The 12920-nt window shown below is 52.2% G+C and overlaps 1 protein-coding gene across 1 annotated transcript; it reads left to right on the top strand.

Annotated features, from left to right (window-relative positions):
• Positions 1 to 378: 378 nt before the first annotated feature.
• On the top strand, positions 379 to 1503 carry LOC137319817 (zinc finger protein ZFP2-like). Its single transcript, XM_067981737.1, has one exon. It carries the CDS (start codon positions 379 to 381, stop codon positions 1501 to 1503), a length of 1125 nt encoding a protein of 374 aa, XP_067837838.1.
• Positions 1504 to 12920: the final 11417 nt, after the last annotated feature.

Raw genomic sequence — 12920 nt, 5'->3', positions numbered from 1 at the left:
GGAAAAGCCACCCGTTCTCCGAGACAGTCCGTGCAAGGTGTCGGTATTGGTTGGATTTGGAGAGGGACAGCTGTTGACAACGAAGAGACGTTCTCCTGCCTTGTCCAACTAGCCCGGACCCAGTGTGGGGGGTGGAGCATTGGCATTGCCTGGCAATTGAGTTGTCCTGTTGAACACGTCCTCCTCTGATCTTCAGCAAGGGAAATGCATCCGGAGGAGGGGCTCTTTCGTGCCTAGGATTTGGGCAGCGTGCTTTGCCTGAGATCCACTGCCCTCGCTGCCTCGTCCTTTGTGCGGAGTCTCCTGTTGCTCATTTTCCACCCTCGCCTCCCCGCAAAGTGCGGAGTCTTGTTCCTCGTCGCAAGGGCAGGAGGGAGAATGGATCCGCAAACCGCTGTTTCCCCGCCCTCCGACCTGCCAGGGGGCGAGCGCGCCCCCCGGGGGGACAAGAGGGTGCAGTGTCCCGACTGCGGGAAGATGTTCAGCCGCCCCTCCAACCTCAAGATCCACCGCTACATCCACCTGGGGCAGAAGCAGTTCCAGTGCCCGACCTGCGGCAAGGCCTTTGCCCAGCCCTCCGGCCTGCGCCAGCACCAGCGGGTACACTCCGGTGACAAGCCCTTCACCTGCCCCGTGTGCCACAAGGCCTTCGCCTGGCTCTACGCCATGCACCAGCACCAGCGTCTCCACACTGGCGAGAAGCCCTTCGCCTGCCCGGTGTGCCACAAGGCCTTTGCCCGCTCCTCCGACCAGCTGGTCCACCAGCGCATCCACATGAGGGAGAAGCCCTACCGCTGCTTGGCCTGCCCCATGAGCTTCGTCCGCTCCTCCTCGCTACTGATGCACCAGCGGGTCCACACCGGCATGAAGATCTACAAGTGCCCCATTTGCGCCAAGATGTACAGCCACCTGTCACCCTTCTCCACGCACAGGTGCTGCCACTCCGGGGAAAGCTCCGACAGATCTCCGGCCCAGGCGAAGACCCCTGGTCCCAACGGGGACCCTTCACCTTCCTCCTCTTCCTCCCCCCGCCCACCGAAGCAGCACCTGTGCTCGGTGTGCGGGAAGAGCTTCTCCCGGCCGTACAGCCTCACCGTCCACCGGCGCGTCCACACCGGCGAGCGGCCCTACAAGTGCACGCTGTGCGACCAGGCCTTCGCCCGCGCCTACAGCTTCCTGAACCACCAGCGCCTGCACAGCGGGGACAAGGCCTACAAGTGCTCGATGTGCGGGAAGGCCTTCCTCCGCTCGACGGCCCTCCTGGTCCACGAGCGCATCCACTCAGAGTGGCCTCGGCGGGCCTTCAGCCGGCGGTCGCAGCTGTTCCGGCGCCGTGCGGCGAGGTCCGGTTCGACCCCTCCCCCACCCGCCTCCGGTCACTCGGTTACCCCTCCGACCTCTCGCGGGATCGGCGCGCCCTCTGAGGGGAGGAGCTCTCCAAATGCTGGGCGTGTGAGAAGGACTTCACCTCGTCTCCTGAAACGTCACCAGACGCAGGAGTAGAAATCCAACTTGGGCGGCAGCGCATCAGCCACCCGTTATACGCCCGGCCCGATATTGGGTTCCATTGGCTATACCGCCCGTTATACACCTGGCCCGATATTGGGTTCCATTGGCTATACCGCCCGTTATACGCCCGGCCCGATATTGGGTTCCATTGGCTATACCGCCCGTTATACGCCCGGCCCGATATTGGGTTCCATTGGCTATACCGCCCGTTATACGCCCGGCCCGATATTGGGTTCCATCGGCTATACCGCCCGTTATACGCCCGGCCCGATATTGGGTTTCGTTGGCTATGCCGCCTGTTATACACCCGGCCCGATATTGGGTTCCATTGGCTATACTGCCCGTTATACGCCCGGCCCGATATTGGGTTCCGTTGGCTATACCGCCCGTTATATGCCCGGCCCGATATTGGGTTCCATTGGCTATGCCGCCTGTTATACGCCCGGCCCGATATTGGGTTCCATTGGCTATACTGCCCGTCATACACCTGGCCCGATATTGGGTTCCGTTGGCTATACCGCCCATTATACGCCCGGCCCGATATTGGGTGCCATTGGCTATACTGCCCGTCATACACCTGGCCCGATATTGGGTTCCGTTGGCCATACCGCCCGTTATACGCCCGGCCCGATATTGGGTTCCGTTGGCCATACCGCCCGTTATGTGCCCGGCCTGATATTGGGTTCCGTTGGCCATACCCCCCGTTTCACGCTTCCGCTCGAGATGGATTTCTGCCCCACAATATATAAACCATAGTTTCTCAGCTTCAACTCTCCCAACTCGTTGACTGCTGCCAAGAGGTACAACCTTCACAGGAGACATTGCAGCCAGGAAGCTTCTGACACAAGCAACAAGAGAACATGTTCGAAAGAAGGACAGAAAAAGAACTTGCATTTATTTAAAGCACCTTTCATGACCTCAGGATGTTCCAAAGCGCCTCACAGAAAATGAAATACTTTTTAACGTGTCGTCACTGCTGTCGGCAAATGCAGCAGCCAATTTGTGCACAGGTGCGGGGTTCAGGGTGAGGGGAAGGTGAGGGGTGAGGGGAAGGTGAGGGGTGAGGGGCAGGTGAGGGGTGAAGGGAAGGTGAGGGGTGAGGGGAAGGTGAGGGGTGAGGGGAAGGTGAGGGGTGAGGGGCAGGTGAGAGGTGAAGGGAAGGTGAGGGGTGAGGGGAAGGTGAGGGGTGAGGGGAAGGTGAGGGGTGACGGGAAGGTGTGGGGTTCATGGTGAGGGGCTCAGGGTGAGGGGTTCAGGGTGAGGGGAAGGTGAGGGGTGAGGGGAAGGTGAGGGGTGAAGGGAAGGTGAGGGGTGAGGGGAAGGTGAGGGGTGAGGGGTGAAGGGAAGGTGAGGGGTGAGGGGTGAAGGGAAGGTGAGGGGTGAGGGGTGAAGGGAAGGTGAGGGGTGAAGGGAAGGTGCCAGGCCCAGGGTGTGGGGTTCAGGGTGAGGGGAGGGTGCCGGGCTCGGGGTGAGGGGAAGGTGAGGGGTGAGGGGAAGGTGAGGGGTGAAGGGAAGGTGAGGGGTGAAGGGAAGGTGAGGGGTGAGGGGAAGGTGAGGGGTGAGGGGAAGGTGAGGGGTGAAGGGAAGGTGAGGGGTGAGGGGTGAGGGGAAGGTGAGGGGTGAGGGGAAGGTGAGGGGTGAGGGGAAGGTGAGGGGTGAGGGGAAGGTGAGGGGTGAGGGGAAGGTGAGGGGTGAGGGGAAGGTGAGGGGTGAAGGGAAGGTGAGGGGTGAAGGGAAGGTGAGGGGTGAGGGGCTCAGGGTGACGGGCTCAGGGTGAGGGGTTCAGGGTGAGGGGTTCAGGGTGAGGGGTTCTGGGTGAGGGGAAGGTGAGGGGTGAAGGGAAGGTGAGGGGTGAGGGGTTCTGGGTGAGGGGCTCAGGGTTTGGGTTCTGGGTGAGGGGCTCGGGGTGAGGGGAATGGGGTAAGAATCCCGGAGAGTGGAAGGTCTCATTAAGACTGTGTTTGGCCTCGAGCTCACTAACTGTAACCTTACTTCAAGCTGTTTAATTATGGGATGCTCAATACTGCCTACAAACAGTTTCAAAGTCCGGTGGATTAGAGCGGGTTACTTGAATTAACCATTGCTTATCAGCATAATAAATATGTATCAAATATCTGTAAAATGAGTGTTTTGGATGATTTAACCCCTCGCACACCTCCCCCTCTCAGGCTAATGTGCAATATTGTTGTCCAGAGCTCTGGTTTGTCCCCATCTGGAGTACTATCTTGTGTTGTGGACACTGCAGCTCAGGAAGGATATATTGGCCTTGGAGGGGGTGCAGTGCAGATTCCCCAGAATGATACAGTGGAACCTGCTTAGTTGCAATCGTTTGGGACAACCTCGCAAATTGCGATGAAACGGAAATTTTTATCAAGCGGGAAGCAACAAAAATGAAGGCTGGTCTGGTGCACAACTATTTTTATTTGTCTGGATTTCTTACAACATCTTGCTGAAGGCTGAAGGCAGGAGAGCATCTTAAAAAGTGATGGAAAATGCTCCCGTCTCGGGAGTTTTTTTAATGTTGCGATGTCAGTTCTAGTTTGGCGGGGATTGGAAATCATTAAACCTTCGCCCTCTCCCTCCCTGCGCGTAGAATTCAACAAACCTTTCACGACCTATTGCCTCGATGTATCGAGGCAGAACGCACAGTTGCTCTCTAACTTTGGGAATTACCAGCTCAGGCCCATCTTCGTTCACACCCTCTCCGGCCTCTGTTTCCAAGTCATTCAGAAAAGAAACCATTTCTGCGTCTCTCCGTACTTTCCCCGCCGAGTTCTGTGGCCAGCTCGAAAGCAAAATACTGCGGTTGGGGGAAATCAGACATAAAAACAGATAATGCTCGAGCGACTGGAGAAACTGGGGTTGTTCTCCTTTGAGCAAAGGTGGTTATGGAGAGATTTGATCGAGGTGTTCAAAATCATGAATTGTTTTGACAGAGTAAATAAGCAGAAACTGTTTGCAGTGGTAGAGGGGTCAGTAACCAGAGGACACAGTTTTAAGGTTAATGGCAAAAGAATCAGAGGGGAGATGAGGAAACATTTTTTTACGCAGCGAATTGTTCTGATCTGGAATGCACTGCCTGAAAGGGCGGTGGAAGCAGATTCAATAGTAACTTTCAAATGGGAATTGGATAAATACTTGAAGGGGAAAGATTTACAGGGCTGTAGGGAAAACACAGGGGAGTGGGACTAATTGGATCGCTCTTTCAAAGAGCTAGCACAGGCATGATGGGCTGAATGACTTCCTTCTGTGCTGAACTATACTATGATACGACTATGAAATACTCAGCAGGTCAGGCAGCATCTGTGGAGAAAGAAACAGAGTTAACGTTTCAGGTCGATGACCTTTCATCAGAACTGAGTTGTGCAACTGGTTCTGTGACTCAGACTGTGGACAGAGACTGTCGAGAGGAGAGGTGAACAGCTTTTAAACAAGTGCAATCAGGCAAAAGGGAAAGAACAAAAGGGAAGGTCTGTGGTAGGGCGGGGAGCAGGAGTGGTTAAATGGCAAAAGGAGGTGATAATTGGACAAATGCGGGCGGAGGAGGTGGAAATGGTGACAGTAGAATAACAGAGGGGGAAGGGAGCAGTGAAAATCGGTCAAAGTGGAGAGGGTTGACATGGCCCCGGGAATGTGGCGGACAAAAGACAGGGAGACCCCAGGGGTGCGGACCACCCCACCGGCCATGTACTGACAGGGGATCCCCACCCCAAGTACCAGCTACAGGGTCCTGGGGAGAGAGCAGGGCCAAGGGATTGGTTTAGGATTGACACGGGGCTATGGGGAGAGGGCGGGGCAGTGAGATTAGTTTGGGATTGACACGGGGCGATGGGGAGAGAGTGGGACAGTGGGATTAGTTTGGGATTGATACAGGGCTATGGGAAAGAGTGGGACAGTGGGATTAGTTTTGGATTGATACAGGGCTATGGGGAGAGAGTGGGGCAGTGGGATTAGTTTGGGATTGATACAGGGCTATGGAGGGAGAGTGGGACAGTGGGATTAGTTTGGGATTGATACAGGGCTATGGGAAAGAGTGGGACAGTGGGATTAGTTTTGGATTGATACAGGGCTATGGGAAAGAGTGGGGCAGTGGGATTAGTTTGGGATTGATACAGGGCTATGGAGGGAGAGTGGGACAGTGGGATTAGTTTGGGATTGATACAGGGCTATGGGAAAGAGTGGGACAGTGGGATTAGTTTGGGATTGATACAGGGCTATGGGGGGAGAGTGGGACAGTGGGATTAGTTTGGGATTGATACAGGGCTATGGGAAAGAGTGGGACAGTGGGATTAGTTTTGGATTGATACAGGGCTATGGGGGGAGAGTGGGACAGTGGGATTAGTTTGGGATTGATACAGGGCTATGGGGAGAGAGTGGGACAGTGGGATTAGTTTTGGATTGATACAGGACTGTGGGGAGAGAGTGGGGCAGTGGGATTAGTTTTGGATTGATACAGGACCATGGGGAGAGAGTGGGGCAGTGGGATTAGTTTTGGATTGATACAGGACTATGGGGAGAGCGCAGGGCATTGTCGTTATTTTGGGATTGAAACAGGGTGGGACAGTGGGATTAGTTTGTGATTGACAGAGGGCTGTGGGGAGACAGTCAGGGAGAGTGCGGGAAGGATTAGTTTGCTATGTTTCCATCTCGACTTTTGTGTTTCGATATCCCAGGTTGCAGATTTATCTGTCAGCTTGTCTCAGTGTTTCTAATTATGATTGACTCAGGAAGCAGATATATTTGAATTAATTCCTTTTCTGAATTGATGTATTGTTTCTACATTTGATCATACCGTGTTCTTCTTACATGACCCAAGAACCCTCTGTACCTTTTCTCCCACCTGGAATGCCAATTGTTAAATTTGTTGACTATTTTTTCCCACATTAATTGACCAAACCTGCCTTGACAGACTCTCTGCACAGTCTGATTCACACAACCAGTTGTACAACTTGTCTCAGCTTCTATTTTTATTCTCAATGTGACTCAGGAAGCGAGGAGGACAAAGACTCGAACTTCTTTTATTTCTAAATGTAAACATAATGACTCAACTTAACACATTATATCCAGCCGCCTTCTCACTTTCCTCCGAGAGAACCTGGGTCACATCATCTGAAAGGTCTGTTGCCTCTTCTACCCTGACCGTCCTGGTCTGCTGCTCCTCTTGTCCGAGACAGAAATGTCAACTCTCTTCCAACTTTTATAACCCACTTGTTTACGACTAATTTTCTTCCTGATCTTGGTTTTAACCATCCTCAATGTCTTTTTATCTTGTTCTCTTTTCTCAGGTACTGTCCCCCTCCCCTTCAAATCTGCCGTCATCACCCCCTCCTCAAAAAACCCACCTTTGACCCCTCTGTCCTTGCAAACTCCCGCCCCGTCTCCAACCTCCCTTTCCTCTCCAAAGTCCTTGAACGTGTTGTCGTCTCCCAAATCCGTGCCCATCTTTCCAGCAACTCCATGTTTGAATCCCTCCAATCAGGTTTCCGTCCCTGCCACAGCACTGAAACGGCCCTTATCAAAGTCACAAATGACATCCTCTGTGACTGTGACCGTGGTAAACTATCCCTCCTCATCCTTCTCCACCTGTCTGCAGCCTCTGACACGGTTGACCACACTGTCCTCCTCCAATGCCTCTCCTCCATCGTCCAGCTGGGTGGGACTGCCCTCGCCTGGTTCCATTCTTGTCTATCCAGTTGTAGCCAGAGAATCACCTGCAGTGGGTTCACTTCCTGCTCCTGCATCGTTATCTCTGGAGTTCCCCAAGGATCTATCCTTGGTCCCCTCCTATCTACACGCTGCCCCTCGACAACATCATCCAATAAACGTGAGGTTCCACAAGTACACTGACGACACTCAGCTCTACCTCACCACCACCTCTCTCGACCCCTCCACTGTTTCCGATTTGTCACACTGCTTGTCCAACATCCAGTATTGGATGAGCAGAAATTTCCTTCAATTAAATATTGGGAAGTCCGCTGCCATTGTCTTCGGTCCCCATCTCGGAGCGGAGCTACAGGCGGGAGCGGACCTAGGAGAGAGCGCGGGACTCGGAGACTACTAAAGGCCCAGGCTCGAGGGCCTACCCGCACTCGGAGCGGAGCTACAGGCGGGAGCGGACCTCGGAGAGAGCGCGGGACTCGGAGACTACTAAAGGCCCAGGCTCGAGGGCCTACCCGCACTCGGAGCGGAGCTACAGGCGGGAGCGGACCTAGGAGAGAGCGCGGGACTCGGAGACTACTCAAGGCCCAGGCTCGAGGGCCTACCCGCACTCGGAGCGGAGCTACAGGCGGGAGCGGACCTAGGAGAGAGCGCGGGACTCGGAGACTACTAAAGGCCCAGGCTCGAGGGCATACCCGCAATCGGAGCGGAGCTACAGGCGGGAGCGGACCTCGGAGAGACCTACGGACTTAACTCCTGGACCGAAGATAAATAAGAAGCAAAAAGTAATCCAAAGTGGGACGTCACCAAGGAAGAGGTAAGTGATTGGTTGATGAGTATTTTCCTGCTGAATTTGTCTGAGGTTAGAGTTTGTGGATTCTCGGGTCTCTGTTGTGTAGTGGGGGACTGCTGTTCAGCAAGGGCCCTTGAGTATACCTTTTAATTGAAGTGAAATTGGTGGGATTCATTTAATTTGAATTAATTAGTTAAAGGGTAAGTCATGTCAGGACAGCCCAGCCTCTTGTTATGCTCTTCCTGCTCTATATGGGAAATCAGGGACCCTTCCGGTGTCCCTGACGACCATGTGTGCGGGAAATGTATCCAGCTGCAGCTACTGACAAACCGCATTGCGGCACTGGAGCTGCGGATGGATTCATTATGGAGCATTCGCGATGCTGAAAACGTCGTGGACAGCACGTTTAGTGAGATGGTCACACCGCAGGTAAAGGTTGTACAGGCAGGAAGTAAGTGGGTGACCTCCAGGCAGAGTAAGAGGAGCAGGCAGGCAGGGGTCGTGGCCGTCCCCCTCTCAAACAAATATACCGCTTTAGATATTGTTGAGGGGGATGACTTATCAGGGGAAGGCAGCAGCAGCCAACTTCCTGGCACCAGGGGTAGCTCTGCTGCACAGGCTGGGAGGAAAAAGAGTGGAAGAGCTATAATGGTAGGGGATTCTATCGTAAGGGGAACAGACAGGCGTTTCTGTGGCCGTAAACGTGACTCCAGGATGGTTTGTTGCCTCCCTGGTGCCAGGGTCATGGATGTCACTGAGCGGCTTCAGGGCATTCTCAAGGGGGAGGGTGAGCAGGCAGAGGTCGTGGTCCACATTGGGACCAACGACATAGGTAGGAAGGGAGATGAGGTCCTGCATCAAGAATTTAGGGAGCTAGGTAGCAGATTAAAGAGCAGGACCTCAAAGGTTGTAATCTCTGGATTACTCCCAGTGCCACGGGCGAGTGAGTATAGAAATAGGAGGATAGAACAGATGAATGCGTGGCTAAAGAGTTGGTGCAGGAGGGAGGGTTTCAGTTTCCTGGATCACTGGGCCTGCTTCTGGGGAAGGTGGGACTTGTACAAGTCGGACGGGTTGCATCTGAACCAGAGCGGGACAAATATCCTTGCGGGGAGGTTTGCTAGCACTGTTGGGGGGGGTTTAAACTAACTTGGCAGGGGGATGGGATACAGAATGGAGCTACAATAGGGGGTGATGTGCAGCCAAATATTGAGAAAAAAACAAGTCAGCTTGGAAGACAGGGCAAATATGTAAGAGCAAGGCTGGATGGCATCTATTTTAATGCAAGGAGTCTTGCAAATAAGGTGGATGAACTGAAGGTGTTGATAAACACATGGGAGTATGACATTGTTGCTGTCACAGAGACATGGTTGAGGGAGGGGCAAGACTGGCAGCTCAATATTCCGGGGTACAGAATTTTCAGGCGAGACAGAGGGGGAGGTATAAGAGGAGGGGGGGTCGCAATATTAATTAAAGAATCAATTACTGCCATGAGGAGGGATGATATATTAGCAGGTTCCTCAAATGAGGCCATATGGGTGGAGCTTAAAAACAAAAAGGGGGCAAGCACTTTGATGGGAGTGTACTATAGACCCCCAAACAGTCAGGGGGAGATAGAGGAACAGATATGTAGGCAAATCTCAGAAAATTGTGCAAATAATAGGGTAATAATAGTGGGGGATTTCAACTTCCCCAATATTAACTGGGATACTCAGAGTGTAAAAGGCTTAGAGGGTACAAAATTCTTAACGTGCATCCAGGAGAGCTTTTTGAGCCAGCATGTAGAAAGTCCTACAAGAGAGGGGGCGGTACTGGACCTAATTCTAGGGGATGAGTCCGGCCAAGTGGAAGAAGTGCTAGTAGGTGAGCACTTTGGTGACAGTGACCATAATTCAGTGAGATTTAAGGTGGTCATGGAAAAAGACAGGGAGGGGCCGGAAATAAAGGTTCTAAATTGGGGGAAGGCCGATTTTAATAGGATAAGGCAGGATCTGGCCAAAATGGACTGGGATCAGCTGCTTGTAGGAAAATCCGCATCGGAGCAATGGGAGTCTTTCAGAAGGGAGATTGAGACCATACAATGGCAACATGTTCCCGTAAAGGTCAAGGGTGGTTCCAAGAACTCCAGGGAACCTTGGATGTCAGGGGATATACGAGAATGGATTAGGAAAAAAAGGAGGGCTTTTGGCAGATACAAAAGGCTAAGGACGGAGGAAGCCCGAGAGGAGTACAAAAAGTGCAGGGGGATACTTAAAAAGGAAATTAGGAGATCAAGGAGGGGCCATGAAAAAACTCTGGCGAGCAAAATAAAGGAAAATCCTAAGATGTTTTATAAGTATATTAAGGGTAAGAGGATAACTAGGGAAAAAATAGGGCCCATTAGGGACAAAAATGGCAATCTGTGTGTGGAGCCGGAAGATGTAGGAGGGGTTCTAAATGAATTTTTTGCATCTGTTTTCACTTTGGAGAAGGATGACGTAGACAGAGAAATACGACAGGGGGACTGTGATATACTCGAACATATTCACATCGAGCGGGAGGATGTATTGGCGGTTTTAGCAGGCCTAAAAATGGATAAATCCCCAGGCCCGGACGAAATGTATCCCAGGCTACTGTGTGAGGCAAAGGAGGAGATTGCGGGGGCTCTAACACATATATTCAGAACCTCTCTGGCCACAGGGGATGTGCCAGAGGACTGGAGAACCGCTAATGTAGTACCATTATTCAAGAAGGGGAGTAGGGAAAAACCGGGGAACTACAGGCCAGTGAGCCTAACATCAGTGGTAGGAAAATGATTGGAAAAAATTCTGAAGGACAAAATTAGTCTCCACTTGGAGAAGCAAGGATTAATCAGGGATAGTCAACATGGCTTTGTCAAGGGAAGATCATGTCTGACTAATTTGATTGAATTTTTTGAGGGGGTGACGAGGCGTGTGGATGAGGGTAACGCAGTGGATGTGGTATACATGGATTTCAGTAAGGCCTTCGATAAAGTCCCGCACAGGAGACTGGTCAAGAAGGTACGAGCCCATGGAGTCCAGGGTGCCTTGGCACTTTGGATACAAAACTGGCTTAGTGGCAGAAGGCAGAGGGTGATGGTCGAAGGTTGTTTTTGTGACTGGAAGCCTGTGGCCAGTGGGGTACCACAGGGATCGGTGCTGGGTCCCTTGCTGTTTGTGGTCTACATTAACGACTTGGATATGAATGTAAAAGGTATGATCAGTAAGTTCGCTGATGATACAAAAATTGGTAGGGTGGTAAATAGCGAGGAGGATAGCCTCAGTCTGCAGGACGATATAGATGGGTTGGTCAGATGGGCGGAACAGTGGCAAATGGAATTTAACCCGGAAAAGTGCGAGGTGATGCACTTTGGAGGGACTAACAAGGCAAGGGAATACACAATGAATGGGAGGACCCTAGGCAAGACAGAGGGTCAGAGGGATCTCGGTGTGCAAGTTCACAGATCCCTGAAGGCGGCGGAACAGGTAGATAAGGTAGTAAAGAAGGCATATGGGATACTTGCCTTTATTAGCCGAGGCATAGAATATAAGAGCAAGGAGGTTATGATGGAGCTGTATAAAACACTGGTTAGGCCACAGCTGGAGTACTGTGTGCAGTTCTGGTCGCCGCACTACAGGAAGGATGTGATCGCTTTGGAGAGGGTGCAGAGGAGATTCACCAGGATGTTACCAGGGCTGGAGCGCTTCAGCTATGAAGAGAGACTGGGAAGATTGGGTTTGTTTTCCTTGGAGCAGAGGAGGCTGAGGGGGGACATGATTGAGGTGTACAAAATTATGAGGGGCATAGATAGGATGGATACTAAGGAGCTTTTTCCCTTCGTTGAGGGTTCTATAACAAGGGGACATAGATTCAAGGTAAAAGGCGGGAGGTTTAGAGGGGATTTGAGAAAGAACTTTTTCACCCAGAGGGTGGTTGGAGTCTGGAACTCACTGCCTGAAAGGGTTGTGGAGGCAGGAACCCTCACAACATTCAAGAAGCATTTGGATGAGCACTTGAAATGCCATAGCATACAAGGCTACGGACCAAATGCTGGAATATGGGATTAGATTAGACTGGGCTTGATGGCCGGCGCGGACACGATGGGCCGAAGGGCCTCCATCCGTACTGTATAACTCTATGACTCTATGACTCTAAAGAGATATTAGGATAGGTGACCAAAAGCTTGGTCAGAGGTCGGTTTTAACGAGTGTCTTAAAGGAGGAGAGAAAGGTGGAGAGGCGAAGGGCTTTAGGAAGGGAATTCCAGAGCTTAGGGCCGAGGTAGCTGAAGGCACGGCCAGCAATGGTGGAGCAAAGGAAATCAGGGATGGACAAAAGGCCAAAATCAGAGGAGTGCAGAGATTTCAGAGGGTTGTAGGGCTGGAGGAGGTTACAGAGATAGGGAGGGGCGAGGTCATGGAGGGATTTGAAAACAAGGATGAGAATTTTAAAATCAAGGCGTTGGTGGACTGGAGCCAATGTAGGTCAGTGAGCACAGGGGGTGATGGGAGAACGGTACTTGGTGCGAGTCAGGCGTACCGAAAAATGAGGTGCCGACCTGGTGAAGCGACAACTCAGGACTACATGCATGTTAAACAGCAGAAGCAACATGCTATAGACAGAGCTAAGCGATTCCACAACCAACGGATCAGATCAAAATTCTGCAGTCCTGCCACATCCAGTCATGAATGGTGGTGGGCAATTAAACAACTAACGGGAGGCGGAGGCTCTGTAAACATCCCCATCCTCAATGATGGCAGAGTCCAGCACGTGAGTGCAAAAGGCAAGGCTGAAGCATTTCAGCCAGAAGTGCTGAGTGGATGATCCATCTCGGCCGCCTCCCGATATCCCCACCATCACAGAAGCCAGGCTTCAGCCAATTCGATTCACTCCACGTGATATCAAGAAACGGCTGAGTGCACTGGATACAGCAAAGGCTATTGGCCCCGACAACATCCTGG

Source organism: Heptranchias perlo, unplaced genomic scaffold, assembly GCF_035084215.1.
Source record: "Heptranchias perlo isolate sHepPer1 unplaced genomic scaffold, sHepPer1.hap1 HAP1_SCAFFOLD_899, whole genome shotgun sequence".
NCBI classification, from domain to species: Eukaryota; Metazoa; Chordata; class Chondrichthyes; order Hexanchiformes; family Hexanchidae; genus Heptranchias; species Heptranchias perlo.
The sequence above is the reverse complement of the archived record's forward strand: the minus strand, read 5'-3'. Positions and strand labels throughout refer to the sequence as shown.

Coding starts and splice junctions, on each gene's coding strand:
- LOC137319817 (XM_067981737.1), top strand. CDS start 379: ATGGATCCGCAAACCGCTGTTTCCCCGCCCTCCGACCTGCCAGGGGGC.